Consider the following 27,014-nt stretch of genomic DNA (forward strand, 5'->3'; position numbering starts at 1 on the left):
AGAGAGACCCATGCCTTATGTCTCATTCTCATAGTACTCACCGATAGTATTTCTCTCTTCTAGTAGCTTATATGTTAGGAGCGTTGCGTTCTTGTAGATCCCACAGCTCGAGATGGGTGAACCGTTGCCGCGGAATTTGAGATTAATCATTTATAAACCATCCCGCACAATCTGCCAAGTCTAGGACTCTAGCGTCAGAGGAATACCACTAGTCTAAGCACAAATCCCACCTTAATGGTACGAAGTATGCGCACATCGAGCCACCAGGATGAAGATCCCTGCGGGCGGGTCTGCCGGAAACAAGTCCTCGTACTTGGGCATTCGCACGCACATGTAATTCTTTAGGCATTTAAAGTACTCGTTTTCCAAGACCCCTGGTAGCTAACAGTTCCTAGTAAGGCACTTTTGATACGAATCCCTGTTCATATGCACATAACCCTGGTGGCGCGAGCCCCTGGATAATAGCGACACAAACGTGAAGTGAAACCCTTCAAGCTTCAAAAACAGCTAATTCACACTCAATCTTATCTTAAAATGTTACCCACATACCAATCCTAGCGGAGTACGGGGTCCATGTGGGTTTAAATAGTACGTCAAGCAATCAAGCAAACCTTGGCTCACGTCCGACGAGGTTGCGAAATTTTGCCGTCGTTTGGCCGGCGAATACGGTTATGTATATACAGCGACGACAACAACGCATTCATCCTCTGGCAAACGCTTTTTCGTCCCATTATGGGTGCTAATGACCGTGGGAAAACCTACATCACGGTCAGTGCTGTGCTCGTTGCGCTGTCCACGATTGTGGTCGGTTTTCGGATCGTTGCGCGATGGATGAGAACTACTTTGGGAATGGATGACTATGTCATCTGTGTGTCGATTATTCTTGCTTATAGCATGCTGGGAGAAGCTGTTGTTTGTATGTTTCCCATATTGCGACGAGATTGTACATGGCTGATCGTGTATAGGGGCCCGAGATGGCGGGCTAGGAAAACACATGGACGAACTGAGTATCCAGGAGAAGATCATCTTCCAAAAGGCGAGTATCTGCGGGCGTTCAACTGTGATCCAAGTCTAACGACAATTGCAGTGTTTCTTCGCCAACGAAATCTCATATACCCTCCTCATCCCCTCGATCAAAATCTCAATCCTCCTACTCTACCGCCGGATCTTCAGCGTTCGCAATTTCAGAATCGCGAGCCTCATCACCGGCGGTCTAGTCGTATCATGGTGTCTCGCGGTCTTTATTACCGTCCTTCTTCAATGTCGCCCGATTGCCTTGAACTGGAACAAGACGTTAGAAGGAACTTGTATCGACCCGAAACAATTTTTCTTCGGCAATGCGATCTCTAATCTACTCATTGATGTGGTTATTCTCGCTTTACCGATTCCGATGGTTCTACAACTTCAACTACGGCTGTCGCAGAAGCTGACTATTCTGGGGATATTCCTTCTCGGTGGATTGTACGTCTTTTAGTATATTTTATCGGTGAAGGTTGAAAGCTAATGAATCCAGTGTCTGTGTCGCGAGCATTATGCGAGTTGTTACCCTCGATATCTTCGAAACTATGGATACGTCATGTCTGTTTCCTTTATTCCTCGAATCCATTTATTCTCAACTAATATCTCAACCGTATAGACTCCGTAATGGAAGCCGCAACCTGGACCTTCGTCGAGCCCTGTGTCGGAATCATCTGCGCCTGTTTACCCACTCTTCGACCCCTGCTACGGACTCTATGCTGTTCCTTCTCGTGGAGTACAGATCATTCCGATGGTCCACCGGCAAACTATAGGATGCATAGAATATCCAGTGCCGCGAAGAATGAATCGGGTGGTAGGAGCGACAGAGAATGGGACAATAAGCGATTCGGGGATGAGTTCGCGTTAATGGGAGGGAGTACAAAAGTTGCTAATGGGGATGATGCCTCTTAGATTTGATTTCAGTATTGGCGTTTATTGGATACCCAAGATGGATTTATAATGGCGTGAGTATATACCACAGTAGGGCAAATCCCTGGGAACATTTTACAACGTGTTGTATGTTAGTTTGATCTTTACATATCAGTCTGCTGAGTATCCTGTAGAATGTCGATTGATACGAAAGGGCTGTCATTTACGAGATCATATGAGTGTGAATCTGGGCTGAATGGTGCGCTTGGCTTAGGGTTAGACTGAACCAATATTTTATCAGTCTGCTGCGGGTGACACATCGCATGAAGTCGTATCCTGAGTTGAGCGATGCCATTATGTCGACAGTCGCCCGGCGAAACAACATATTATGCATGGCCTAAATCGGCTAGACCTAGTAGATCGTTCGATATCTTCGATCCTTGGCTTTTCGCAGATAAGCTCCGCAAATGCTATGGCCCCCTTTCATTTTTCCCACCAGAAACAGAGATGAAGGAAGAAGAAGGAGAGAAGAGAAGAGAACAGAAGAGGGCTTTGCAACAATAGCAACTGTACAACAGTTGGCAGCATCCGTTTCATGTATCATATGAGCCTAAACGTCTGACATCAGCAAGATACCTAGGTTCCCGATCACTGCGGGGCTTGAAGATAAAAGTATGATATAAAATAACCTTATTGTGGATTGACTTCAGCGTACCATGGGCACCCCAAGCCCAGGAGGGTCTCGGTAGGTCTGGAAGTTCGCTAAGCCAATCCCGTCCTAAGTTTCTCTTATCGCATGAAGACAGTAAAACCATGTAGCATATGTCAGTCGATCGCCATTTGCAGCCCCTGTTCCCGAGGGAATATCGATATGAAGAGGACTTATAAAGGTTGCGTAGCTGTCTCCACTCATAGGTGCCTAAGATTTGACGCTGAGACTCTCGAGCCTTCTGCACAAAAACACCATCCTGCTTTCGTCAATCTATCATTGGTTTCAGCAAATTACAATATGTCGAATGCAAATAACACACCTAGCTCACAACCGACACACGCAGGCCTATCCACAGAGGAAGCACCAAGTTACCAAACATTCACAGATGCAACAGATAAACTGTACAAGAAGCTGGTCCATGAAGAATCCCACGAATGGTGGCAGTACCGTTTTGTTAGCACGTTCTTCAACTTACTTGCGATTGTGCAAGTAATGGTCGGGGCAACCATAACTGCTCTTGGACCGTTTGGGGGCCAACATTTGATTGCAATAACCGTTTTAGGCGCCATTAACACTGTCATTGCTGGGTTTATAGCTCTTCTCAAAGGTAGGGGCCTTCCTCAGCGACCCCGGAAAAATATGCTAGAGCTCAGGAGGGTTCGGGAGTATATTGAGCAGAAGAGGACCATGTTGCAGTACAGGAACAGGAGGTTCTCGAGGGATGAGGTTGACTCTCTACTGGAAGATGTGATGAGACGGTATGATCTTGCTGGAGAGATTATTGAAAGAAATCAGCCGGATACCTATACAAATGCTGGATTGACCGGTAGAGAGCGTCAACCGGACGAAGAAAGGGGCCCGAAATAAAGCAGGTATTATTCAAGTACGTTGTATTAAATTTACCTTGGCTGATTCAATTTCGTGCTATAGGTGCTGTGGAGACATTGACTAATAGCTTACAGGCGCTTTCCTGCTTGACCGGTTAGAGCTCCACTTGGCATGCATCTATGGATGCAGATGATTATTGAGGTATCAGCTCTAGTGGCATGACTTTCATTCCTGCTTTACCCTTGAAATGGCAAAAGTCCGTTTGTCTGGGCAGCACTACTCTCGCAGCAGAGTGTCATAGCATGTATTCAGGCATACATGTGATCGGGCTACCCCTGATATGTCAAAAATGGTCAGACTCGAGCAGTGAGTGCTGGTATTCCAATCAACGCCGGACAAGGTCTGGAGAAGATTTGGGCTCACGGGACCATCAAGCCCACAGCCTTTACGCTTTTGCTTCGGGCATTTAAGATTATTTTTTCTCCTTTTTCAGAGAAATACAACGGTGCCATACTTGCATCGTCTCGTACGGTGGGAGTTGTTTCTGTATTGTATATTATAGCTGCTAGAGGGTATTCGCAGTCCCCGTCCTTCTCATACAATGATGTTAAATGGCGCATGTACCCAGCTGGACATCAAGGAGCTAATCTATGAAATTTTCATGTGTCGGGGGACTTCGGAAAGGAAAGTCCAGGCGAGTAAAGCAAGTGTTTTTAGTAATGATATATTGTCCAATTGAACGACTGCTTGAGAGTGTACTTCATTGGGCGTCCTTCACACTATAATGCATGAAGAGAGTCCCCCCTATTGCCTAAACTCAGACAGAAGCGACCCAGGATTTCGTGATTCAGCCTGATACCCTCGTCCTTTACTGCAGAGCTCCGTTTCCTTGAGGACTGTTATTGATGGAGAATATACACGTTTGCCGTAAGCTACTACTCAAAGAAGAATGCTAAACTCAATGATCACCTGCTATCTCACTTGTACTTCTTCTTCTCTAAGACCTTTCTAAGTGAAACAATGCTGTCACTTCGACTTTCCGTCATTTCAGTCTGCCTCGCAGCTGTCAACGTGCTTTCGGCTAGTATTCGGAAAGACTCCGTGACGAAGGCCAGTCTGCCCAAGAGCTTCGAATGGAGTTCGAGTGGTCCTCTTATTAGCCCAAAAAACGATAACTACGACCTTGCTGGAATCAAAGACCCGTCCATCGTCGAAGTCGGTGGCGTTTACCACGTTTTTGCTAGCACAGCCAAGGAAGCCGGTTATCACCTAGTTTACCTCAGTTTTACCGATTTCAATGACGCCAACTCGGCAACATTCCACTACCTTGATCAAGGCCCCATCGGGACAGGCTATCGCGCCACTCCTTAGGTCTTCTACTTTGAGCCACACAAGCTGTGGTGTGGTGCCTTGTCTACCAAAATGGTAACGCTGCGTACTCCACCAACTCCGACATCAGCAATCCTGATGGGTGGAGTGCGCCCAAGAATTTCTTCGACACCATGCCCAGTATCATTTCGGAGAACATAGCTAACAGAAATTGGGTTGACATGTGGACGATTCGCGATTCGTCCGACTGCTATCTTTTTCCATCGGACGATAATGGTCTTCTCTCCCGCTCTCAGACCTCTCTCGGGAGCTTTCCGAACGCTATGGGAAATACCGTCATCGCGCTGCAAGGCACGAATGCATATGCCTTATTTGAGGTATCCAATGTATACAGCACCGGCGACGGTGAGTACCTTCTTCTCGTTGAGGCCATCGGCAGGGACAGTGCGAGATACTTCCGTTCCTGGACTTCCACGAGTCTCTCTGGTACCTGGACCAGTCTTGCCGACACGGAGGCGAACCCCTTTGCGCAGTCCAACAATGCCAAGTTTAGCGCTCCGGCCTGGACTAAGAGTATCAGCCATGGGGAGATGGTGCGCACAAATGTTGACAAGACCATGACCATTAGCCCCTGTAATCTATGCTATCTTTACCAGGGCGTGGATCCAAACGCGAGTGGCGATTATAATGCCATGCCGTGGAAACTTGGGCTCCTGACCCAGGCCAATTCAGCCTGTTAACGGGCAATTATCGGACAGACTAACTAAAAGAAGTCTGTCAACGGGTTGTGCTGTGGATACCCTCAGCAAGTCAAGACTTCAGCTCAGCATCGACATACAATCTGCCCTGACTCCACTTTCTGCCGTAGTCCAGGGACTAGATAGCAAAGCTACCTTAGTACAAACTTTTCCACATTGAGCGCTCGAACTCGCTTATTCTTCCTATGATAAGTGGCTGTCTCATGTTTTATACCTTTCAACTCGATTATTGGTAGATTGAGTCGTTTCACTCAGCCCGCAATTACTAGAAAAGGAAATCGCTCGGTTACAGGGCCCACAAGTTCGAAACATTTAGAACTCACGGTGCCTCGAGACCCTGATCAAGTGGGTCCAGCTTGAGTCTGTGGACTAGCCAACCATCAAAAACATCAATACTCCATAACTACATTGTTCATGAGTCCATGACTACCGAGGCAATCAAGCGCCAAGAGGAGCTCATGTGTCGAAGGACACCCGCAGAGATCAGTGCATCTGGTAGGAGTCAGCCATGGACAGACCTTTGTTTATAGATAGACCGGAGATTAAATCTGGTTAAAATTAGGCAAACCGTTAGTCATAATATAGGATTCTATGATCTCAAGGCTATCTCAAAGTTTCCGTTTAGACGGCGGGTACGGAGCCATTTTCCGCTCGGACAGAGCCTAAATCGTGCCATAGCTCGAGGTACTTTAGGTCTGGCCAATAGGACAAAGTCCATTATGTATTATATCCTACGGCTAGACGCAGTAACATGTCATAGGAGGTGGTTGTATTATTTCGTCCAGATAACTCCAAAGAGTGTCGCTATAGGGCCTTTTCTGAACCCATACCTACAGTTATACTGATTACTGCTGCTAGCGATACACAAATGTGTCAAATTGCACGTTAGGATTGCAGCTATGCCTGTGCTCCTAAGCCACATCGTAGCGAAGGAAGTACAATGGAATCCATGGTCTCAGGAGAAAATTCACAATACGAATCGAGTTGTGTGCAGTGATCCTCATAAGACAAAGTGGACCCCCCTCTTGCCGGTGAAGCTCTCACTGAGCAGACTTCCGGTTCTGACTCGGCAGTTGGCGGATTAAGAACTATCCGATGGCTATAAGACGGCGGTTTCAGGTCTTTCTGACAAGATCACTAATCTTCTTCGCTCCGTCTATCTAGACCCGAATCGGAAACCCCACTAGCCCTACATAAATCCGTTTCTAACTTTAACTTCCCGCTCAGATCAAGGGAAGGGGCTAAGGCGCTTCCTCGAACAAGACTCGAATGTGGAAATGACACGCTTCTGCTTCATTTGTCCATTGAAGTCTGAAAAACATACCTTTGTGTTTCTGTCTATGTACGTGCCTAATGCCGGCCTAACCTTGGTAGACCTGCTAGATTGACAACTGCACTCATTCGGACTTCATCTTTATCCTAACGGTCTCTTCATGATCATCGTAGTGTTCTCACGTACTTTTATTCCCCGCTTTGCTGGATTAAGCGGGTAATCGGTTGGCCACCTCGGCATTCATACTTGAACAGGAGGACCACCTCCTTTAGCCTAATCATAATCTGCCCGTGATTGCTCTCCAAGTGAATCTCGTCTTATACTGCCAGTGCGAGCTGACTTGCGGATATATCATAACTACTAGAATAGTTGGTGACCTACTCTCCTGCACATGCAACATTCACACTTGTTGTACGGCAGGCCGACTTTAACCGTGTGTAGCTATCTCGCTAAAAGACAACTCTATGCCTTGAAAGGAAGGTCGTTACCCTCCACATGTGGGGCAATAGCTACATAGTAGTGGATTTACCCATATCGTTACGAACCGTAATTGCTTATTGGCGGAGCGCCTCGCACGTAGGTCATGAGTCTAGACATCATGCTGTATGGGTCCAGGGTTTTGGTCTAGGGGCCCTGAGCTACAAGGAAGGTTCGGCTCTTATCACCTAGGGGTAAGGTCACTGCGCACTTCGTATAGGATTTATGAGTAACATGGGACTACATCAATATGAAACTGAAGGTTTTACTTCAATTTCATTCCTTTGATCACCGTCGAGCTAGGAGAACTATTTAAGCTGTGGTTATCGACAAGATCATGCTGACCTTTCAATATCAATTCGTTCATTCTTCCTGTTCTTCCTTTTTTAGTATTATTCACTCCTTTCTTTCTTAACCGACAAACTAGACGTTTGTTTTCCTTTCATTATTTTTTATTTGTCTTTTGTCCAAGATGAAGCTCAACCTTGCCTCTCTTTCCTTTCTCGCGAGTATCGCCCCGCTGGTTTCGGGTCATTATGTGTTTTCGAAGTTGATTGTCGACGGACAGACAACCAAGGATTTCGAATACATCCGCGAGAATAGCAATGGGTACCAACCAACACTGGCTTCTGAAATCGTGAACAACGACTTCCGCTGCAACAAAGGTTCCATGGACTCTGCGGCCAAGACAAAGGTCTATACCGTCGCTCCTGGTGCAGAGATCGGTTTTCAGCTCGCCTATGGTGCTTCGATGAAGCACCCTGGGCCTCTGCAAATCTACATGTCCAAGGCACCCGGCGATGTCAAGACCTACGACGGATCGGGGGATTGGTTCAAGGTATACCAGGAGGGTGTCTGCGAAGACATTTCCGATGGCTTGAAGGATACCGACTGGTGCACTTGGGGTAAGGACACTGCGTCCTTCAAGATCCCCAAGGATACTCCGCCCGGTCAATATCTTGTCCGTGTTGAGCACATTGGCCTTCATCGCGGCTTCAGTGGCAATTCCGAGTTCTACTTCACCTGCGCTCAAATCGAGGTTACCGGTTCTGGATCGGGCGTTCCGGGCCCCTTGGTCAAGATCCCCGGTATGTACAAGCCTGAGGATCCCAACATCCACTTCGACATCTACTACCCGGTCCCAACTTCCTACGATCTTCCCGGCCCGTCTGTCTGGTCTGGTGGTGCCTCCTCCGGTTCCTCTTCTTCTATTTCCGCCCCTCCCGTCAATAACGCCGCCGCCGCCTCCTCCGTGACCCCGACGACTCTTGTGACCCTCTCCAAGACTTCCAGTACCCCTGCGGCAACATCCACCGCTGCCCCTACCTTGCCCGCTCCATCGAACGGCACTATCAAGAAATACTACCAATGTGGTGGCCAGGGCTGGACTGGATCAGGATCGTGTGAGGCCGGCACTACCTGCCGCGACTGGAACCCTTGGTACTCTCAGTGTGTCTAGACCGAACTAGGGCAATATCTATTGCTATGATGCGGGTGATCAGCTTCGTCTTCATATCTATTCGCTCATGGCTCATTTATTAGATCACTCAGATATTGTGTTGATAACAGCTCTGCTTCTGAAACAACAATCTGAAATTTTTTTATCTTATTTTTTCTGGTATTAGAGGAAAAAGCTTAAAAAATATTAAGTTATCGATGTTCCCTGGTTGTAAAAGGTCTGATCAGCTATGATAGGTTGGGAATTGTAGTCTCTGGGGAGAAAGGATGGACATACATAAACTCTATCTCATACGATCATCTATGGTTATATCTCGTAAAATATATAGGTTTCATAAATGACCGTTGGAACAATTACTCTGTTTGGAAGCATCGTCGCCATGACAGACTGTCAGATTTTACACCTACGTCGTTTCACCAGACACGGCGAAGTCCTCAGAGGATGAGAGGTATTCGTTCTCATCTACCTAGCAAAGCCACCACTTGACCGATGGTTCATCAGATACGACCATGATGCAACGCCAAATATGTAATCCTTACGTTGTATACTAGCCCGAGTATAAATACTGAAGAACAACATCCAGTCCTACCAAAACAAACCAAACAACCACATCAAGCTGCACTTGAAGCACAAACCCTCCACCCAGATCTGAAATGAAGTTGTCAAACCTCCTCACCAGCATCCTCCTCCCCATAACCGGGACAACCTACCCCATCCAATCCCAACAAAAAAAAAACACCTCGTTCGTCTACACCTCCCTCCCCCAGACAACTGGGTCGCCGGTCCACACCTCTTCCCCGGAAAGGTCATTGCCGGCTACCATGCCAACCTCGACGAACACAACACCAAAGGCTGGCATGAGTATATTAACCAGAAATGCGAGAAGTTTCATGCGTGTACCTCGACTGTATCGTTCAGTGGTAAGAGTTTATATATACCTAGTATGTGTCCGAGTTACGATTGAAGGTGACTTATTGTTGCTTAGCGAATAATGTTGGCTCCACGGGTGGTCGGTATTGGTTTGGATATGTTTTTCGGGGAGGTCCTACTACACCGAATGATTATGTTAGGGACTCGGATGAGGAAGCTGAGGTTGAGGATTCGGCTGTGTATACTATTAGCTTTGAGGATGAGGAGTTTTCTGAGAGTACCGCGATATGTCCTGTAGATATCTATCGTGTCACATATGGTGAGTGGTTCTGTAGTTTCTATGTATAAGTTGGGGCTTAGGCTTGTTCTTGTGTATTTGCTGTCGATCTCGCAAACTATATGTACTATCGCTCTATAAGAGATCGGAAGGCGAACAAAGTCTGTGAAACTGGTACCAGTTTATCCAAGATCATATTTGTTGGATTCGTTAGGTAATGCGACATGAATTCAAGATGGAGCACCTTGGTCCTCCAATGCAAGGCTCATTAATTTCAAACCAGAAAGCCACAATCGCCAGTTACACACAACATTAGAGACGTGCGATCGATTGGCCAGACCAAGTTTCCTTGATAAAATCGGCACACCGTTCCCCAATCCCATATGCCGGCATCTGGGTATGTCCACCGTGCAAAGTGGGCATCACACTACAGTCCGCAACGCGCAGTCCAGCAACTCCCTTGACCCTTAGCTTATTATCTAGAACAGCAAGGGGGTTGTCGTCCTTGCCCATCGCACAGGTTCCAGAGGCATGGTAGCCTGTTTATGTTAGCATAGCATTTGAACGAGGGCAACGGACAGACTTACAGGTCGTGGCATGTTCTTTGACATATGGAATCCACTCCTCCCGAGTCGTGTAGGTATGATGGGTCAGGTTGGGAGGCCAGGATCCCTTGACGATATCTTTAGTTCCAGTTCCTTTCATGACAACCTCGTTGCCAAAGCGGCATGCCTCCGTCAGCACCAGGAGGTCCATTGGATCAGCCAAGTAGTTGCAGTCAACGATGGGGTTTTCCAGCGGATCCTTGGATTTCAAGGTAACGGTGCCACGAGATTTCGGGGCGAAAAGCTCTGCGATCATCGAGAATGCGTGCTTGTGGTCGACCGGGAATTGGTCGTACTGTTTAGGTCCACCGTAGCACTCGGTGGTGAAGAACTCGATGTTAGGCTGTTGAGGCGTTAAGCCCATTGGGTCACGGCCAGGTTCCCGGGGAGCATCTCGCCACAATGGTTCGTCCTTGAGGCGCTCGTCCAGGCGGGCGAAGGCGAACGCGCCGAAGGGGAATGTCGATAGGAAGCCGGTCTTGTGTTCTTTCCATTGTGCGTAGGTCTTTTCCATATTATCGTCGTGGTAGACATGCCAGTCAGTTGTCAAGCCTTCCTTTTCGGTTTCGTAGAACATAAATACGATCTGGTTGGGTTAGCAGTCCTCCGGGCTGTCTACGAGATACTGGGCTCACCAAATGATCCATCAGGTTTTTACCCACGCCAGGCAGGTCAACCTTGCAAGGAATGTCGAACTTGTCCAACTCCTCCCGTGCCCCGATTCCAGATCGCATAAGCACGGCAGGGCTGCAATAAGCACCACTAGAAACGACAACCTCCTTTCTCGCGTGGAAGGTGCGCGTGGTACCATCGGCCAATCTAGTCAGAACACCTGTCGCCCGGAGCCCAGCTGCACCCTCTTCCAACACTATGCGGTCGACTGTGGTATCGGTTTGAATAGTAACGTTGGAGCGGTTGTAATCCTTGGTTATAAAATCTGCGGCCGTAGCACGGATACCCTTATGCACGGTACGAGGTGCATGGCCGCATCCGTGGGCAACGTCGCCGGTGCTAAACATATCATGATGTAGAGGCATTCCTTGCGAAACAAGAGAGTCTATGAGAAGATTCGAGATTGGGGCGAGATCATGAGGCTCGGTGTGCAGAGGGCCATTGTAGCCATGACTCTGGGGGTCGGCTTGGAACCAGTCTTTGGGATGAAAAGTTTCCGACTATTATAGCATACTGTCAACAAGGTATGGTATGAGGTTCCGTATACTCTGGGAAGAATATACCTTTCTCATTGCGGCAAAGAATTCCTCTCCACTCCATCCTTCCAGCTCCCAATCGTCATAATCTTGCTTGCTACCTCGCACACACAGGGTACCATTACATCCGCTGCAGCCTCCCAAAAAGCGACCTCGGCTCAGTTTCACCTGTCGGTTATCTACTCCTTTCATAGGCGTTGTGACTATATTCCAATCGGTTTCCGAGTCAAAATTATTTGACCATCTGCGACACTTAGTGAGTGAGACGAGCGGGCGTAGGTTCGGTGTTCATACCCTCCCGTCATATGTACGTTCTCCAGATCTTTGTTATGTTGACCAGCTTCAAGGACTAGCACCTTGACATCAGGATTTTCAGCGAGACGACCAGCGACAACGCATCCTGCTGTACCACCTCTATCCGGTTGGTTCTATCAGATCCCGCTCACATCCAACTACTACTTCAACTTTAACACCCCGCACTTACCCGCAAATAATGTAGTCGTAAACATCTTCCGAAGTGCTGCCCATGATGACAACCTGATAATATTCAAGGGAAGGCGGATGACAGAGGTAGAAATTTGTGGAGTGAATTTGAACTTTCTCTAAGGCTGCTTGCCTGTCAGATTGGCATACAGCCCTTTTATACGCGCGGATGTAGCTCTCTCGTGTCAGTGGAATGAGCAAAATTGATCATCATGGGCATTCCCCCACTTTGTGGGCACGGACGAGTCCTGCGGAGTACATTCCGATGCATGCGGCCAGCCTTAACAAAAAGAGGGGAGCAAGATGGCCAGGTAATACAGCTAACGATACTGCGACTAGTCAAGGGATTTTCAGCTATTGATAAAGAGACCGGTCGCTGAAAGAGGAGCTAATCTACAGACCATTGAGCAATGATATTCGGACATTGCTGGACATGATCCGTGCAGTGCGACTCCACAGCCATTTAAGGGAGTGCATCGCCATGGTCCAACGCCTAGACCAGAAAACAAAGCCATTATGATTCGCTGTGGGAAAGACAGATTTAGTAACGTTACAGTCTGGTCGTATCGTGGATAAATCCACAAGTGAGAGAGGGGCCAAGACGCCACTAAGCCTGCACCATGGATGATCTGAAGGCAATCCCTCGCAGCAGTGCGTAATTCATGCAAGCCAATCCGTGTGGCTACGTGCATACCTCCTTTAATGCAGTCCGAAAACCCCCAGTTCGGGGGAGAGGTTTGATCTCTGGCGTTGTACTGTGTAGACCAGATATAAAGCGATCAACACTAGGGAAACGGGTCTGCGGGCTCCAAAATGGCTCCCTCTTCAGCCCCAACACGGACACGATGTCGTCCTCCACTTTTACCCGCTTTTCTTCCACTAGCAGAGCCCGCACACGGCTGGTAGAAATTACCTCAATACTAAATTCAAAAAAAAGTCCTGAGAGCGAATCAAAACTATTACCCCAAAAATGTGGGTCAGGATGTGAGAGTTCCTATACTCCCGCATCTTCTTGGGTCAAGTTTGTTACCTGTCATACTCCTAATGAAACGGCGTTAGTAATACTAACCTTTTTCTGGCACCCTACCATTACTCCAGATCCTTGGCGTATGGGGTAAAGCTCTGCGAATTGCTGTTTCTCGGTACAGAGTGATAATTGGTCTCCAGAGGAATAGGTTCCCCAACCAGGTCTTGCGAAGCTTTAGAGTTGTTCTGGTCTGAAGGCAAATGGTCGTATTCGCTGTCATACAGCCGTTGAAGCACCCTTAAACCCTAACTATCGATTCCGGCGTACGTATCCTTGTCAGGGGCGCTCGCCACCTCATCCCGAATGGTCTAATAAAACCCAGCATTATGGTACATGCTTAGTGCATGTGAGTTAAGATCGTCGTGAATCCTGGTAGATTCGCTATGACCCTCAAATTCTAAGCAGATCCCGATGTCCAGACAAAGTTGACACAGTCGAAGAGCCCACTCGATATCCACAAGGCAGACCCCCTATCGGGTTCCATACCCTGACAGTTGGGTTGCAGTACGAAGATCTTGTCCAAGGTGCTGCCTGCGTTCCCCGTACACGAGAAATAAGCTGGCTGATCAACTTTCTCTGGGTCACATTCCCTTTTTCGATACTTCCACTGTTGCTCCTCGCTAAGCATCGGTTGGCTATCCTGACTAAATCCTGGAGGAAATAAAATAAAACTTTAACTCCTATTCAGACATATCCGCAGAACAAGATGATCCGTTCCTAGGAACAATATCCCCGTAAATACCCCATGGCTTTAACTATGGACCTTTATCTGGACCACGCTTTCTTCCATACATGAATCTAGCGTGGGAATTTGAGAGACTCTGAATAACCATCCGCCGCCCAGATTCACTCGGCCACACGTTCCCTCCACGATGGCCCATGCCACCCCCTTCCAGAAGGAAGCATGGACGGAATACGGCATAGGCGTAATCATCCTATTACTTCGTATTGTCGCACGTGTCAGAGTGGTGGGGTTCAAAAACTGGCAAGGAGATGACTACTTTGTGTTTGTAGTTCTCGCCTTTTGGACTGTAAATTTTCCTTTTCCCCGGGCCTCGCAACAGAACACTCTAACAGACGCCAGGCTGAATTAACCATGTTGGAACTGATCGGTAGGCTCTTCTATCTTCTCGAGCTTCAAAAGATTACTAACAATTCCCCACAGGCCAATATGGCACCAACATCGGTCTCGATGATGCTCAGAGGGCCTCGTTGACCCCCGAGCAAACCGAGATCCTTGTCAGGGGTTCCAAATGTCTTCTCGCCGGCTGGACCTGCTATGTGACCCTGATTTGGTCGCTGAAAGCGTGCATGCTGTTTTTCTACAACCGCCTCACGTAAAAACTCCACGAACCTCAACGAGTCAGCTATCCAACTGACCATATCTCTAGGCTGGGCCTCGTCCAACAAAAGCTCGTCAAATTCAACGCCGTGCTTTGCGCATGTACATACACAGCCGTCATCCTAACTATCTTTCTCCACTGTCGTCCGCTGAAGAAGAACTGGCAGGTTTATCCGGATCCTGGTCGTAAGAACCCTTGCAATCGTCTTTGACCAAAACATCTATTCTAACCTCCCTGCCACAGTCAACTGCACCGCTGACTATGTGAACTATATCGTAATCGCGGTGACCAATGTCTTGTTCGTGATCCCTTACTTAATACCAGAATACATGCTAATCTGTCACAGAACAGACGCAATTCTAGTCTGCATTCCCATCCCATTACTAGCTAAAGTGCGACTCGCATTGCGCCGGTAAGTATACTAATGCAAACACAATGAACCAGTTTAACCGGACAATACACAGAAAGCTGATTATCGGAGTCCTTCTATGCGGCGGCGTTTTCGTCATGATCGCAACGCTCCTCCGCTGTATTCTCTCGCTACAGAGTATCAACAGCATCAACACCAGTACCATCTGGGCCATTCGCGAAACGGTACGTTATAAACTCCCACATTCTTGCTATATTACTTGAGAAGGACATTGGCCCCGCTAACGGGTAATCAGTTCGTCGGTATCATCGCCGTCAACGCCCCCTGCATCAAACCGCTCTTCAGCACCTCAACCTGGCTCGGGTCCTCGGAGGACCCGTATTCATCCTCGCGAAAGAAGGGTAGCTACAGTCTGTCGGTTTTCGGGAAGTCGAAGCCTAGTCATCTGGAGTCAACGAAGAGTACGAAAATGGGCGGGCGATCCAGCGATGAGTTCATCCTACATGGCGGGGGAACTCGTACATTTGTCAATGACGGCCAGACAGGGCGGTCCTCGAGCCTGTCAGATGAGGAGGCAGGAAGGCACCCAATGGGAGGTATCCAGGTTACCACGATGTATGAGATTAGGAGGGATGGGTCTCGACATGGCTGATTGAGTTCGTATTATCGGTTTACTATCTTAGTGTGCTTTGGGTGGCTGGCTGGGCGGTCTTTGTGAGCGTTGCGTTTTTGAAAGAAGAATATGTACTATAGTTACGATAAGACTAAGCGAGATAGAAGCTAATCCTGGAACAGTAACAGTCTTTTGACAAATTCCGGGGATTAGATATAGGGGGTAGGGGATCAGTGCACGAGTTCTTTATTTGAATTTGGATAGGACGGAAGTTAATTCGCGAGGACGGGGAACAGAAGCCAAGATGACGGTTCATATATGACCCATCGGAATCAGAAAATGAGGCAGCCATGAATGTTATTCCTTTGACATGACTCAAATGCATGACTTGTTGGATGTCAGATTCAGGGCAACAAAGATACCTCACTGCAATACTACTCATATGGTTTATCAGCATGTGACTGATAAGAGATCCTGATCTTTGAGGAGCCATGCCGCATGAGGACTAGGGTCGGAAACCAACCGACACTAAGCGCAAACAGTCTTTCTTCGATCAGTTTTTGCCATCCAAAGGAGGGGCAAAACTGCAAAAAGACTCCAGTGACTAGTTTTTGCCCTAAGTGACGGACTGCTGCTGAAAAGGGGGGCAAAAGGCCGCCATGAGTTCTCCTCAGTCGCCACCCAAGACGTCCAGTTGGTGTTTGCATTGTTAACAGTTGGAAGCCCTGCATAAGTGTTACAACTCAATTTTTATCTAAACTCGAGTGGTCCGAGGTCTTGGCACTGATAGAAATGGTTGAGACCCACCGGGCACGCGATGGCCTCACGGTGGTGATTAAAGTTCTGGATCGCATTGCATCGAAGATTCTTGGAGAGCATACTAAAGAAGGCTTCTGTCCATGTCATGAAGGTGAAGATATCGGCATTGGCTTCCGCTAAGCTCGCTGGTCGTGTTGCAATGACACCACTGACGAAGGCCACTTTCCGCTCTCATCGGCTGGCCGTTCGATTTTACATAATGGCTCGGCGCCTTCCGGCCAGTGAAAAGTCTGCGAGTGGATCTCTTTGCGGAGTCTTATTCCAGTTTGACTCGAGGAATTTTTCTAGTCGCTGCCGGAAAAGAACGAAAGAAAAAAAAAAATGGAAAAAAGAAATAATAAATCCTAACCGTATGACTACGTAGTATCTGTTCGGAAAGCTTTTTCTTTCTTTGACTCAGATCGTCGAAACTCGTGCATGCACGTAAACCGCGTCCCAACCCTCTCATTCTCTCCTTCCCTGTGACAAGTCACTTTTTCCTGTCCAATATACGACTTAGTATACGGCCGGGATGGCCATCGACGAGGTCACCCCTGCGCCGCAGGTGACGGAAACCGCTGCTGGAAACGACGGTGACAAAATTACCATCAAGACGGGCGCAAACCCTCTGAAGAAGTTTGGCAAGAAGAAAGATGGCAACGGAAATGAAGATGTGGAGAAGGATGGAATTGGAGGGGATACGCCGCCGCAGGAGTTACAGCGCAGGCTGAAGAGCAGACATTTGCAGATGATTGCTATCGGTCAGTCAGGATCTGATATACAAGGTCGGAGCTTGGTTTAACCATGATGCAGGTGGTACAATTGGAACGGGTCTGTTCATCAGTAGTGGAACGGCCATCGCACACTCCGGTCCGGCAGGTGCCCTCATCGCCTATATCTTCGTTGGGACTATTGTGTTCTCGGTCATGTCCTCACTAGGTAAATCTTCGGTTGTCTTGAGATGAGATACGTGCGGGGTACTAATCCATTGCAGGTGAGGTCGCAACGTATCTTCCGATCTCCGGTTCTTTCACCTCCTACACCGCACGACTCGTCGATCCCAGTCTGGGTTGCGCGATGGGTTGGATTTATTGGTTTAATTGGGCTTCGACATACGCGGTGGAACTGACTGCCACCGGTCTGATCGTTCAGTATTGGGACGATAAACTGTCGGTAGCCATCTTTATCGCCATCTTCTGGGTCGTAATCACACTGCTCAATTTCCTTCCGGTTGGATTCTATGGAGAAATCGAGTTCTGGTTTTCGATGATCAAAGTGCTCACGGTCCTGGGATTCATGATTTTCGCTATCTGCATTGACGCTGGTGTTGGAAAGCAGGGTTACCTTGGATTCCACACGTGGAAGGAACCCGGAGCATTTGCTCCCTATCTGATCGACGCGTCAAATCCAGTTTCCAAGTTCGTCGGTTTCTGGGCCGTGCTTGTGCAGGCTGGTTTCTCCTATCAAGGTACCGAGCTGGTTGGTGTCGCGGCTGGTGAAACAGAGAATCCCGAGAAGACCGTCCCCTCGGCCATCCGCAAGACCTTCATCCGTATTCTTATCTTCTTCGTCCTGACCATCTTCTTCATGGGCTTGCTGGTCCCCTACGACAACCCCAACCTGATCACCGACTCCAGCGACGCCTCTGCCTCGCCTATGGTCATCGCCGCGAAGCTCGCCGGCGTGAAGGTCCTTCCCAGTCTGATCAACGCCGTCCTCCTGACTGTCGTCCTCTCGGCTGCTAACTCCAACGTCTACAGTGGCAGTCGTGTGCTCCTCGGTCTGGCCCAGGAGAAGTTCGCGCCCCCGATCTTCGGCTGGGTCACTCACCGCGGTGTACCCTATATCAGCGTTGCCTTCACGGCCGCCTTCGGTCTTCTCGGGTTCATGAACGTCTCCGAGTCCGGTGGAAAGGTCTTCAACTGGCTGGTTAATATCTCCAGTGTGGCTGGATTCATCTGCTGGACGTCCATCAGTCTGAGTCACTTGGCTTTCATGCGTGCCCTCAAGGCGCGCGACATCTCTCGTGATACTTTGCCCTACAAGGCCGCCCTCCAGCCCTATCTGACCTGGTACGGCCTTTTCTTCAGTGTCCTGATCATCCTGACCCAAGGATTCACTGCCTGGATCCCCACCTTCAACGTCTCCGATTTCTTTGTCGCGTACATCTGTGTGATCATCTTCGTGGTCCTGTACCTCGGCCACAAGATCCTCTACCGTACCCACTTCGTGCACCCGCTAGAGGCAGACTTGCAATCGGGCCGCCTCCAGAATTACTCCTGGGAAACGGCCAGACCGAAGACGTGGCAGGAGAGACTTCGCGAGAGTCTATAAGTTATCATAATACCCGTGGGTTTACGGTGTAATTCACATCAAGGGGCTGGCATGGCAGCTGTGCGTGCATAGAGAAAAGCTGCACTCCGAGCCTGTTCGGAGGTACAGATATCCGTGGAAGCGTCTTTACATTCCCCATTTACATATAGCAACAGTGGAGTTTCGGGTGTTCGGGTGCATATATTTGATGATTGGTATGTGATCATGTGATCATGTCTATAGTGTTTTTTTATCCATGTATATGATAGACAGGAGATAGTGAATAATCATAGAACAAGCATTGTGCATAAATTCATCGGTTTCAGAGAAAAATCATGTCCGCTACAACGCCCATCTCGCCTTTTTATCCACACCCACCACAGATACCAGTCTACATACAACCCCCATCCATCCATACAACAACTATCTAACACAAACCAAACCATAAAACCACAGCTATGAAAAAGAATCAAATCAAATCCACCTCAAAGCCCTCGCCACAACCGACACCCCACCAAGGAGGCCAGTAACACCAGTAAGCACCACCAAAATCCCATACTCCGTCCCATAAGCGCCCCAAGCCTGACCCTCCCACAACCTCGTCTTCAGCAACGCCTCACTCAACGGCCCACTAATCACATTCCCAATCCCGCGTCCAGTCTCCATAAACGCGAATACCATACTCACATCCGCAGACGGATGACTCTTCCCCACCTCCGACGAAGTGGCAGCCCACGACGACGAAAAGCTTCCCCCCGTACATCCATACACGATACTAAACAGATAAAGCGGCGCGAGATGCACACTCATTCCCCACAGCAGGAACGTTGAGAATATCGCCCCTACCGTGGAAATGAGGATACATTTCGTGACGTGGTATCGATCTGCGAGCCAGCCGATGAAAATACAGCCGAACATGTTGGAAATGTTGAAGACTGTTATTGTGGATGAGGCGTGGAGGCCTTTTGCGCCGAGGAGTTCAGCGTAGCTTGGGAGGAAGATCTGGGGGAGGAAGAAGCCTAGCGATTGGATTATGTTGCCGGCTTGGTAGATTAGGTAGGTGCGGTTGCGGTGGAAGCTGAGGTCGAGTTGGTGTAGGTTTGTGGTTTTTCGGGGGATTCGGGGTTTGTGGAAGAGCATGAAGGGTGCTGCGAGGAGGAAGATTGCTACGGAGCAGATTCGGAGGGTCGTTTGCCAGCCGTAGGTGTCTAGGAGGGATTGGAGGATTAGGGGGAAGATTATTCCCGTTAGGCCTGAGCCGCTCTGTTTGATTGTTTAGGTGTTAGTATTGGGTTTTTTTGGATAAAGGGGGGGCAGATTAAGTGTATAGTTTACCCAGACAATGCCGAAGGCGAGGCTTTTCTTTTTGACGAACCAGTCTGGCATGAAGAGGATTGATGGGGCGTAGGCGAAGCAACCTGCTGTGCCGTACGCAATCCCTTGTGACAGGATCAGGTGCGTGACGCTTGTGGAGAATGAGCTCAGGGCCAGGGAAAGCGATAGGACTACGAATGCTATCGAGGATGCCCATCTTTGCATTCTAGGGAGGGCTATCAAGATGGCCATCACGATGGGCGATAGCAGGTACGCCATGCCCTATTGCTGTTAGCCAGTCAACATATGGCTATGGGCGGCGATACTCTTACTGACCATCGCGCAGGTCCCTATCGCAGCTATAGCATGGGATCCTTGGAATGTCGGGTCATTTCGATAGTAGTTCTGAAATACACCGAAACAAGCGGCGAACCCTAAGGTGTTGATGGTCAGATGCTATCATACCATGTCAGACGCGGTTAACTCACCCCATACGGTGCCTTCCACCACAAAGCATGCCGCTAGGAAAAGCCATGCATGGATTCCTCCATCTACTGGAGGTAACTTGGGGTCGTGGTATTCGCACTCTAAATCCAAAGTCTGGGAGGATTCCGTCGGGGATGGAATACTCTGCTCTTTGCAAAGAGCCTGCGGGGTCTTTTCAGTATCCTTGCCCTCCATTTTGTGATACTACCGGTGGAAGAGCAGAATTAGGGGTCACCTCAGGTGGGTTGAAAGATAGAGCCAACACGGGGTATGGTTGTACAAATATGAGTATTCTCCATGATGAGTTCTCTCCCATGCGAATTCGCTTCTGAATATAGGCTGAGCTGTGAAAAAAGACAAACAGGTTTATCCCTTGGGGATAGGTAATCCTATAGATGCGTTGGTATGCAGGACGGACAATTATTTACCAAGTAAGTAGCAAAGCTGTCGATCATTGCGATTCTAATGTCCGAAGAATGCTTTTTACCTATTTTGGAAAGTAAAAATTTCCAGCATAAGATGCTATACGTACAAGCTCGTGTGACAGAATCATATTTCCATAGCTTATTGTTCCATATGTCGTAAGGCAACATACGCTTGCTTCCACTTGGGCTCTTAGCGCCAAGTGAATCCAGGCTACAAGGGGAATAAGTGGTGAGTTGAGGGTGTCACGCGTTGAGCTTGCCCTTGTTGATCTTCGGTATACCTTGCCTCGGAATTCCTACCTGCTAATTTTAGGTGGGGAAAGCTACTGCAGGCCCGAAGATATGGGCACAGTTGGGGTCTCGAACTACGTCAAAAGTCACCTTATGTGCAGCAGAACGCGCGGCCGTCTGTGTCATAGACATGTACACAGGACATAATCTTGCCTGATACATACTTGAATTGATATTTGTAATTGAAACAACCTCATCAATGTGAGGAAGTAGAGCAGAAGGTAGACCGACGTCATAGCATTCGAAGCTCCTGGCATGCTGGCTAGAGGTATCCCAACGGCGGTTATAGGAGATCATTTTCGGAATGCTGCCTGACACATCACCATTTAGTCAACCAAGAGATTACGAACAACTTGACCTTATAGCTCCTACTACAACTAGAGTGCAAGTATGTGTGGGCTTGGCACAGTAACTATTACTGAGGATAACAACAGACTAGACATTGCTATAACCACAATCGACAGCCTTGTCTTGTGCAAGGTAACGCAAGCTTTGAAGTGTTTCGTCACTCTTGTCTACGGTTACTTCAAGTCGGACTATGATGGATTTATTACCCTGGTGGGTACAGATTGCATCAACTCAATATATTCTGTCGAGTGATTCGTCTCGAGCATACCACAGAGCTGCATAAAGGTTCTCTGAAACAGGAAAAGTACAATTTCTCAGGATAACCGACTGGGACTCTACACCACTACCCCATATGCAAAAAGGATGCCTCATAAAGATGCCTGTCATCGTTTGTTTCTGATCGAGCGTAGTCGAAAAACTGGCACTTGACTGGCGAATCCTTATCTTCATCTGGCAAAAGACGAATTGGGCTGATAGAATTCAACTCCAGTAGAATCGTTGATAACACGAATGAGACGTGATATTATAAAGACTGCCTTGGTGTGGAAATGGATTATGATCTCTTCTTGGTTGCGGCGAGCACTTGAGGGTGGTTGTCTGGTACTTTTTGATGTGCAGAAATACAAGAACGGGGTAGACTACTCAGCCCTAAAGTATCTTATCAGCAGGTGGACCCTTGGTTGCTCGATATCGGTTTTAGTTTGCAGGGAGCTGATTGATCGTATGATACTTTCTTTTAACTGTGATGTCTGTATCTGAGTAGAGTTCCTACTCTTTTTTTTTATTATTATTATCTTTTTGTAATAAGAAAGGAAAGGAAAGGGGGAAAGGGGGGGAAAAGAGTTGTACAAAACATATATGCAACGTCCGTTTTCGTGGACCTCTTCCAGTAAACACTAGGAGCGACAATTAAGGCTCTCCTATATTTGACTCGAGCGGATGTTTCTATGTAATTTTGTGGTTAATATACTTCAACATCCAGTACTCTTCATATTGGTCACACTCTTTCTATCCAGTCAATAGAAGAAGTTAAATTACTCCGGCTGCTATTGCAATTGGGATTCTGTACGATGTAGAGAAGTGTTTAGAATATAAAAAAGTAGTAGATAAACAACCAGCCACTTGTACAGTCCAGTACTTCCGGGAATTAGTGTCACCAGTTTATACTCAAGCACCATAATGAACATACTGTGCCCAATGTAGCGGCCGTTTTCGATAATCATCACTAGTCGAGATTACCGAGACCGCTTTATGAAGTGCTAGCGCGACATCTCTATCGGTGTATTCTAGTACACCATTCCGACAGATCTCAGTGTAGAACAACTTTGCGACCTTCACGCACACACGGTCATCAGACGGCCATAATGCTCCGATAACATGTCTAAACCCGGCCACCTGGAAACCATTAACAACATGGACCACCTCATCCAATAATTGCTTTGCCCGATTCTCCGCAGTTGAACATGCGGAGAGATATGCTATCTCCCCATGCGGAAGATTTTGTTTGCAGAGCTTGCGAACGCTCAGAATCTCCTTTTCCGGAATCGTAGTTTTGGTCTGCAGTAAAAGACCACTCTGAAAAGGATCAGCCAAGTCCGACATTCCATGGCATGCAAAATGGGCAATATGGCAATCGCCAATCTGGCGCATAACACTAGCGGAGTCCGGTTGGTCCAGTTTGTTTACATGAACAGAACTTCCCAGTAAATCAAGGACTATAGACCTTTCACATTCGACCCCAGGTAAGTCATCCTCGCCAGGCGTGTGGGCCATGGTAACCATGAGTAAGTTCAGAAGTTGTTCGTTGGGCGAGAAGGAGGCAGAAACGCGCTCTCTAGCATGTAAGAGTGCCTTTATTGTAGTGGTATAGGAAGACAAGACACGACTAGATGTACTATCGTTTTCGTCAGCACGGAGACCGCGCGCAGCATGGAATGGAAAGGAGCTAGCAAGTCCCGTCCCAATCCACCAAGTTCTTGGAAGGTTTTCTGGTGAGGATTGAACATTATATCCAAGCTTAGTAAGAATAGGTTCGGCGCATTCATACCAAAGCCAGCCTAAGAATTCACGATATCTTTTGTTCATCTCACCGCGCTGACTTGATGAAGCTGAAGTCATTTCCTGGTCAATCCATCTCTGCGCTTGCACGGCACCGAGCCCAGGGAGAGGAACCAAGCTAAATCCGGCTTGGGAGACAACAATAGCATCACTTCTTAGTCTAGTGATGTTCACCACAATGATGCTACCGTTAAGAGATGCATCTTTCATCTGCTCCTCATTTAGGTCCTGTTGGAAGGAGTCAAAGGCTGGAAGTTGCCGTATATCATGCAGACATTTTTCGAGTTTTTTGAGAGCTTGTAGTCGTCTAGTTGGAACAGCTTCATCTACATATTGGGGTTGGCTGCTCTCGGCAGGATCATTGATTCCAAGGCGAAGCTCTTCATATAGAGCACATAGAGTAGGATCGGCCGCTTTTAGTTTAGACGTATTACTCCGGTCATTCATAATAAGACCAAAAATGACACTACGTCCAGCCTCTAACAATTGTAGAGCTCTGAAGGGAGGCTGTCTGACTTGAAGGGCTAGAGAGCAGGCCAGGGTTGCCAAGCCAGAAAAATGTGATACAACGTATTGTTGATCCTCTAGCGTCAAATGTCTGCTACAGACAAGCTGCAGGAGATCAAGAGCTTCAACACACAACGCATAGCTATTATTGTAGTCCTCTTGTTTAAGCATGAGGCGAATGGCTAGGGAAGCAGCTGAGATACGCTCCAAAGGTAGTGCTGAAGTAATTCGGGCCGCCTTGCGAGACACATGTATCGCCTCCTCGAGATCTTTTAAACAGCCCGTTCGTTCATATTGACTTTTAAGCATTGCTCCTAGGTTTTTCAGTTGTCCTGCAAGATATGGATGATCATCCGGAGTAGCCTTAATGGCCCGGCGAGATATGCGAATTGCCTCCTCAAGGTCACCGAACTGCCATGTTTGTTCGTACCGAGTTACACGCATGGTTCCAAGGTTGTTGTATTGTGCTCTTAGATCAATGTCACCATCAAAACTAGCTTGGATAGACTTGCGAGACCACCAAATGGCTACTTCAAGATCTTTTCTTTGTCGCGTGTGTTCGTATCGTTCAGTGAGTACATGTGCGAGATTGCACAACCACTTCCCATAATAAGGATCATCAACAGGGGTAATCTGAACTGCCTTGCGACAGATCTGATACGCCTCCTCAAGGTGATCCATCTGCTTTGTCCGTTTATATCCATATAAAAGCACGCCGCCAAGGTTGCCCACCGATGCTGTAGAATCAGAATCATTATTATAACTGGCCTCCTCTGCTTGGCGAGATAGCGTTATTGCCTCTTGTAGGTCGTCCATTTTATTTGTGCGCTCATGTCGCAGTACAAGCCGATACCCGAGGTTGGTAAGGTGCGTTGCTAGGTCGGGAGAGTCCATAGGCATAGCTCGAATAGCCCGACGAGACAACTCGATTGCCTCTTCTAAGTCTTCCCTTCGCCCTTCCCGTTCATATTGGCGTGTGAGCCCACTTCCAACATTAGTCAAGTACCTTGCCAGATCGGAACTTGTATCAGCTGTAGTCTGAACCGCGCGACGGAAGACCTGGATCGCCTCGGCTAGGTCTTCCGTCCGTCCTATTCGTTCATATCGGCGTGTGAGTTCGACCCCAAGTTTTGTTAGATAATTTGCCAGATCAGGACACGTATCAGGGGTTGCCTGGACCACCTTGCGGAATACCTCAAGTACCTCGGCTAGATCTTTCATTTCCCCTGTTCTTTCATATCGAATTGTGAGTCCATATCCAAGATCAGATAGGTATGTCACCAGATCAGGACATGTATCATAGGTAACTTGAGCCGCACTGCGTAATGCCTTGATCATCAGTCCTAGGTCCTCTATCTGTCCTATATGCTCGTATCGGTCTTTGAGCATTCGTCCAATGATATTCAACCACCTCGCACGACGAGGGTGGCCTGTGGGAGGGGCCTGAATAGCTTGACAAGATACCCAGATCACTTCTTCAAGATCTTCAATCTGTTGAGTCCGCTTGTATCGAAGTCTTAGCTTCTTTCCATAGGTATCCATTATCGCTAAACGAAAAGGATGGCTCTTAGGAACAAGCTGAACAACTTGGTAAGATACACAAATTGCTTCTTTGAGACATTCCTCGTCTGGGATCTTCTCGTATCGACGCTCAAGCATGTTTCCGTAGTTATACAACATCGCTGCACGATAAGGATGGTTTTCAGGGGTGATGTAAACTGCCCAGCGGAATGCCTTAATGGCCTCCTCCAAGTCTCCCATCCGTCCAGTTTGTTCGTATCGACTCATCATCTCATCTCCAGCGTTGGCTTGAGCCCGTATAAAGTCAAACAAATCACCAGCAGTGACGTGAACTGTCCCGCAAGGAGGAGCACGAATCCTCGCTTGGAAGGTCTTCATCCAGCCTGTCCTCTTCTCTCGAGGTATAAGTTTGGTTTCCAGGTCTTTTAACCAACTTGTAGGATCGGCTTCATCGAGCGTGCTTCGAAAGGTAGACATGCTGGTAGCGTCTCCAATTTGTGCTCGTGTATAACAATCCCAGAGGGTCTTTCGAGAAGTTTTTATGAGATTTATTCTTCCAATGATCTGAATGTTCTAGCGAAGCTTTTAGACATGGCTATATATTGTCTTCTGAGTCCACTCGTCTACGCAGACTTCAAAAGAAGAGAATCAAAAGAGTCTACCCTGAGAGGTATAATCAACAGTGTTTGAGGCTTAGCAGTTCATGCCCAGACTCAACATTAGTTAACGCGCAAACTGGTACGTTCTCAAGGCACTCAGCCAGGACATTGTCATATGCGACTTCCAATCTCGCGAGCCTGTTGCATGCTGTGTGCTGCTGGCCCGGGGGGACAACCCGTGAGAAGTCCAATCAAACAACACCACGTCAGCTACCCTCCTTTCAACTTGAGTCTCCGCGCATATTTGAACACGATGTGGTGGTCAGCAATATCGCGGGTAGTCTGTATTCCCAGGGAGCTCACGTCATCTTCTGCGCGCTTTTTGAACTGTTGAATTAAGTTGATACACTATGCAAACGGATTCTTTTTTTAAAGCCATGTCCACTGTCGAGTGCATTGGCGGCATCAGGAGTTGTTGTGCCACTTGGCGAACTAGTTGACCCTAGACTGGCGGGTCTAGTGGGCGCGCGGAAGACTTACAACGACAGTTTGTAGCGGTACAATATTGCAAGGTCCGTTTTCAATTTCTGTCGAGTAAAATTGTTGACAAAGCAACGCTAGCTAAAGGAGGCGAGATGGAAAAGATATTACTTTCTCAAAGCGGTTTGGAAGGCAGGTTAGAGATCGCAGTAGGTGATGCTCTATCACTTCAAGGTGAACGTGGCAAGTATATAGCAGGAACAGAGATCTTTTTAAATCTTGATCTAAGTCAATGTTGACCTACAAATTCGATAGACCTTCTTCTCCAAGCGATCGGTATACCGACCAAATTGAT

At 47.9% G+C, this 27,014-nt stretch overlaps 10 protein-coding genes across 10 annotated transcripts; 7 read left to right on the forward strand and 3 right to left on the reverse strand.

Moving 5' to 3' along the window:
- Positions 1 to 268: 268 nt before the first annotated feature.
- Positions 269 to 1,217, forward strand: AO090103000090 (uncharacterized protein; the record flags this gene model as incomplete). The annotated part of the gene is made up of 4 exons (XM_023233451.1): positions 269 to 333; positions 559 to 588; positions 684 to 916; positions 1,174 to 1,217. The coding sequence occupies 4 exons, from the start codon at positions 269 to 271 to the stop codon at positions 1,215 to 1,217; spliced, it is 372 nt and encodes a 123-aa protein (XP_023093806.1).
- A 1,679-nt stretch (positions 1,218 to 2,896) lies between these two features.
- Positions 2,897 to 3,466, forward strand: AO090103000089 (uncharacterized protein; the record flags this gene model as incomplete). Its single annotated transcript, XM_023233452.1, has 1 exon — positions 2,897 to 3,466. One exon carries the CDS (start codon positions 2,897 to 2,899, stop codon positions 3,464 to 3,466), a length of 570 nt encoding a protein of 189 aa, XP_023093805.1.
- A 981-nt stretch (positions 3,467 to 4,447) lies between these two features.
- abfI (putative alpha-L-arabinofuranosidase) lies at positions 4,448 to 5,496 on the forward strand (the record flags this gene model as incomplete). Its single annotated transcript, XM_023233453.1, has 2 exons — positions 4,448 to 4,688; positions 4,823 to 5,496. The coding sequence occupies 2 exons, from the start codon at positions 4,448 to 4,450 to the stop codon at positions 5,494 to 5,496; spliced, it is 915 nt and encodes a 304-aa protein (XP_023093804.1).
- A 2,240-nt stretch (positions 5,497 to 7,736) lies between these two features.
- Positions 7,737 to 8,723, forward strand: AO090103000087 (lignocellulolytic auxiliary activity family 9 protein; the record flags this gene model as incomplete). The annotated part of the gene is made up of 1 exon (XM_001826642.3): positions 7,737 to 8,723. The coding sequence occupies one exon, from the start codon at positions 7,737 to 7,739 to the stop codon at positions 8,721 to 8,723; it is 987 nt and encodes a 328-aa protein (XP_001826694.1).
- Positions 8,724 to 10,182: 1,459 nt separating this feature from the next.
- On the reverse strand, positions 10,183 to 12,211 carry AO090103000085 (GMC family oxidoreductase; the record flags this gene model as incomplete). Its single annotated transcript, XM_023233454.1, has 6 exons — positions 10,183 to 10,409; positions 10,458 to 11,061; positions 11,111 to 11,625; positions 11,662 to 11,927; positions 11,978 to 12,097; positions 12,168 to 12,211. The coding sequence occupies 6 exons, from the start codon at positions 12,209 to 12,211 to the stop codon at positions 10,183 to 10,185; spliced, it is 1,776 nt and encodes a 591-aa protein (XP_023093803.1).
- Positions 12,212 to 14,065: 1,854 nt separating this feature from the next.
- Positions 14,066 to 14,534, forward strand: AO090103000084 (uncharacterized protein; the record flags this gene model as incomplete). Its single annotated transcript, XM_001826639.3, has 3 exons — positions 14,066 to 14,224; positions 14,278 to 14,305; positions 14,359 to 14,534. The coding sequence occupies 3 exons, from the start codon at positions 14,066 to 14,068 to the stop codon at positions 14,532 to 14,534; spliced, it is 363 nt and encodes a 120-aa protein (XP_001826691.3).
- A 437-nt stretch (positions 14,535 to 14,971) lies between these two features.
- On the forward strand, positions 14,972 to 15,558 carry AO090103000083 (uncharacterized protein; the record flags this gene model as incomplete). The annotated part of the gene is made up of 2 exons (XM_023233455.1): positions 14,972 to 15,130; positions 15,202 to 15,558. 2 exons carry the CDS (start codon positions 14,972 to 14,974, stop codon positions 15,556 to 15,558), a joined length of 516 nt encoding a protein of 171 aa, XP_023093802.1.
- A 1,291-nt stretch (positions 15,559 to 16,849) lies between these two features.
- AO090103000082 (putative amino acid permease (Can1)) lies at positions 16,850 to 18,651 on the forward strand (the record flags this gene model as incomplete). Its single annotated transcript, XM_001826638.1, has 3 exons — positions 16,850 to 17,078; positions 17,131 to 17,256; positions 17,312 to 18,651. The coding sequence occupies 3 exons, from the start codon at positions 16,850 to 16,852 to the stop codon at positions 18,649 to 18,651; spliced, it is 1,695 nt and encodes a 564-aa protein (XP_001826690.1).
- A 453-nt stretch (positions 18,652 to 19,104) lies between these two features.
- Positions 19,105 to 20,625, reverse strand: AO090103000081 (putative MFS monocarboxylate transporter; the record flags this gene model as incomplete). Its single annotated transcript, XM_001826637.1, has 4 exons — positions 19,105 to 19,893; positions 19,966 to 20,226; positions 20,281 to 20,378; positions 20,433 to 20,625. 4 exons carry the CDS (start codon positions 20,623 to 20,625, stop codon positions 19,105 to 19,107), a joined length of 1,341 nt encoding a protein of 446 aa, XP_001826689.1.
- Positions 20,626 to 22,661: 2,036 nt separating this feature from the next.
- AO090103000078 (uncharacterized protein) lies at positions 22,662 to 26,057 on the reverse strand (the record flags this gene model as incomplete). The annotated part of the gene is made up of 1 exon (XM_023233456.1): positions 22,662 to 26,057. The coding sequence occupies one exon, from the start codon at positions 26,055 to 26,057 to the stop codon at positions 22,662 to 22,664; it is 3,396 nt and encodes a 1,131-aa protein (XP_023093801.1).
- Positions 26,058 to 27,014: the final 957 nt, after the last annotated feature.

This window comes from Aspergillus oryzae, chromosome 8, assembly GCF_000184455.2.
Source record: "Aspergillus oryzae RIB40 DNA, chromosome 8".
NCBI lineage: Eukaryota > Fungi > Ascomycota > Eurotiomycetes > Eurotiales > Aspergillaceae > Aspergillus > Aspergillus oryzae.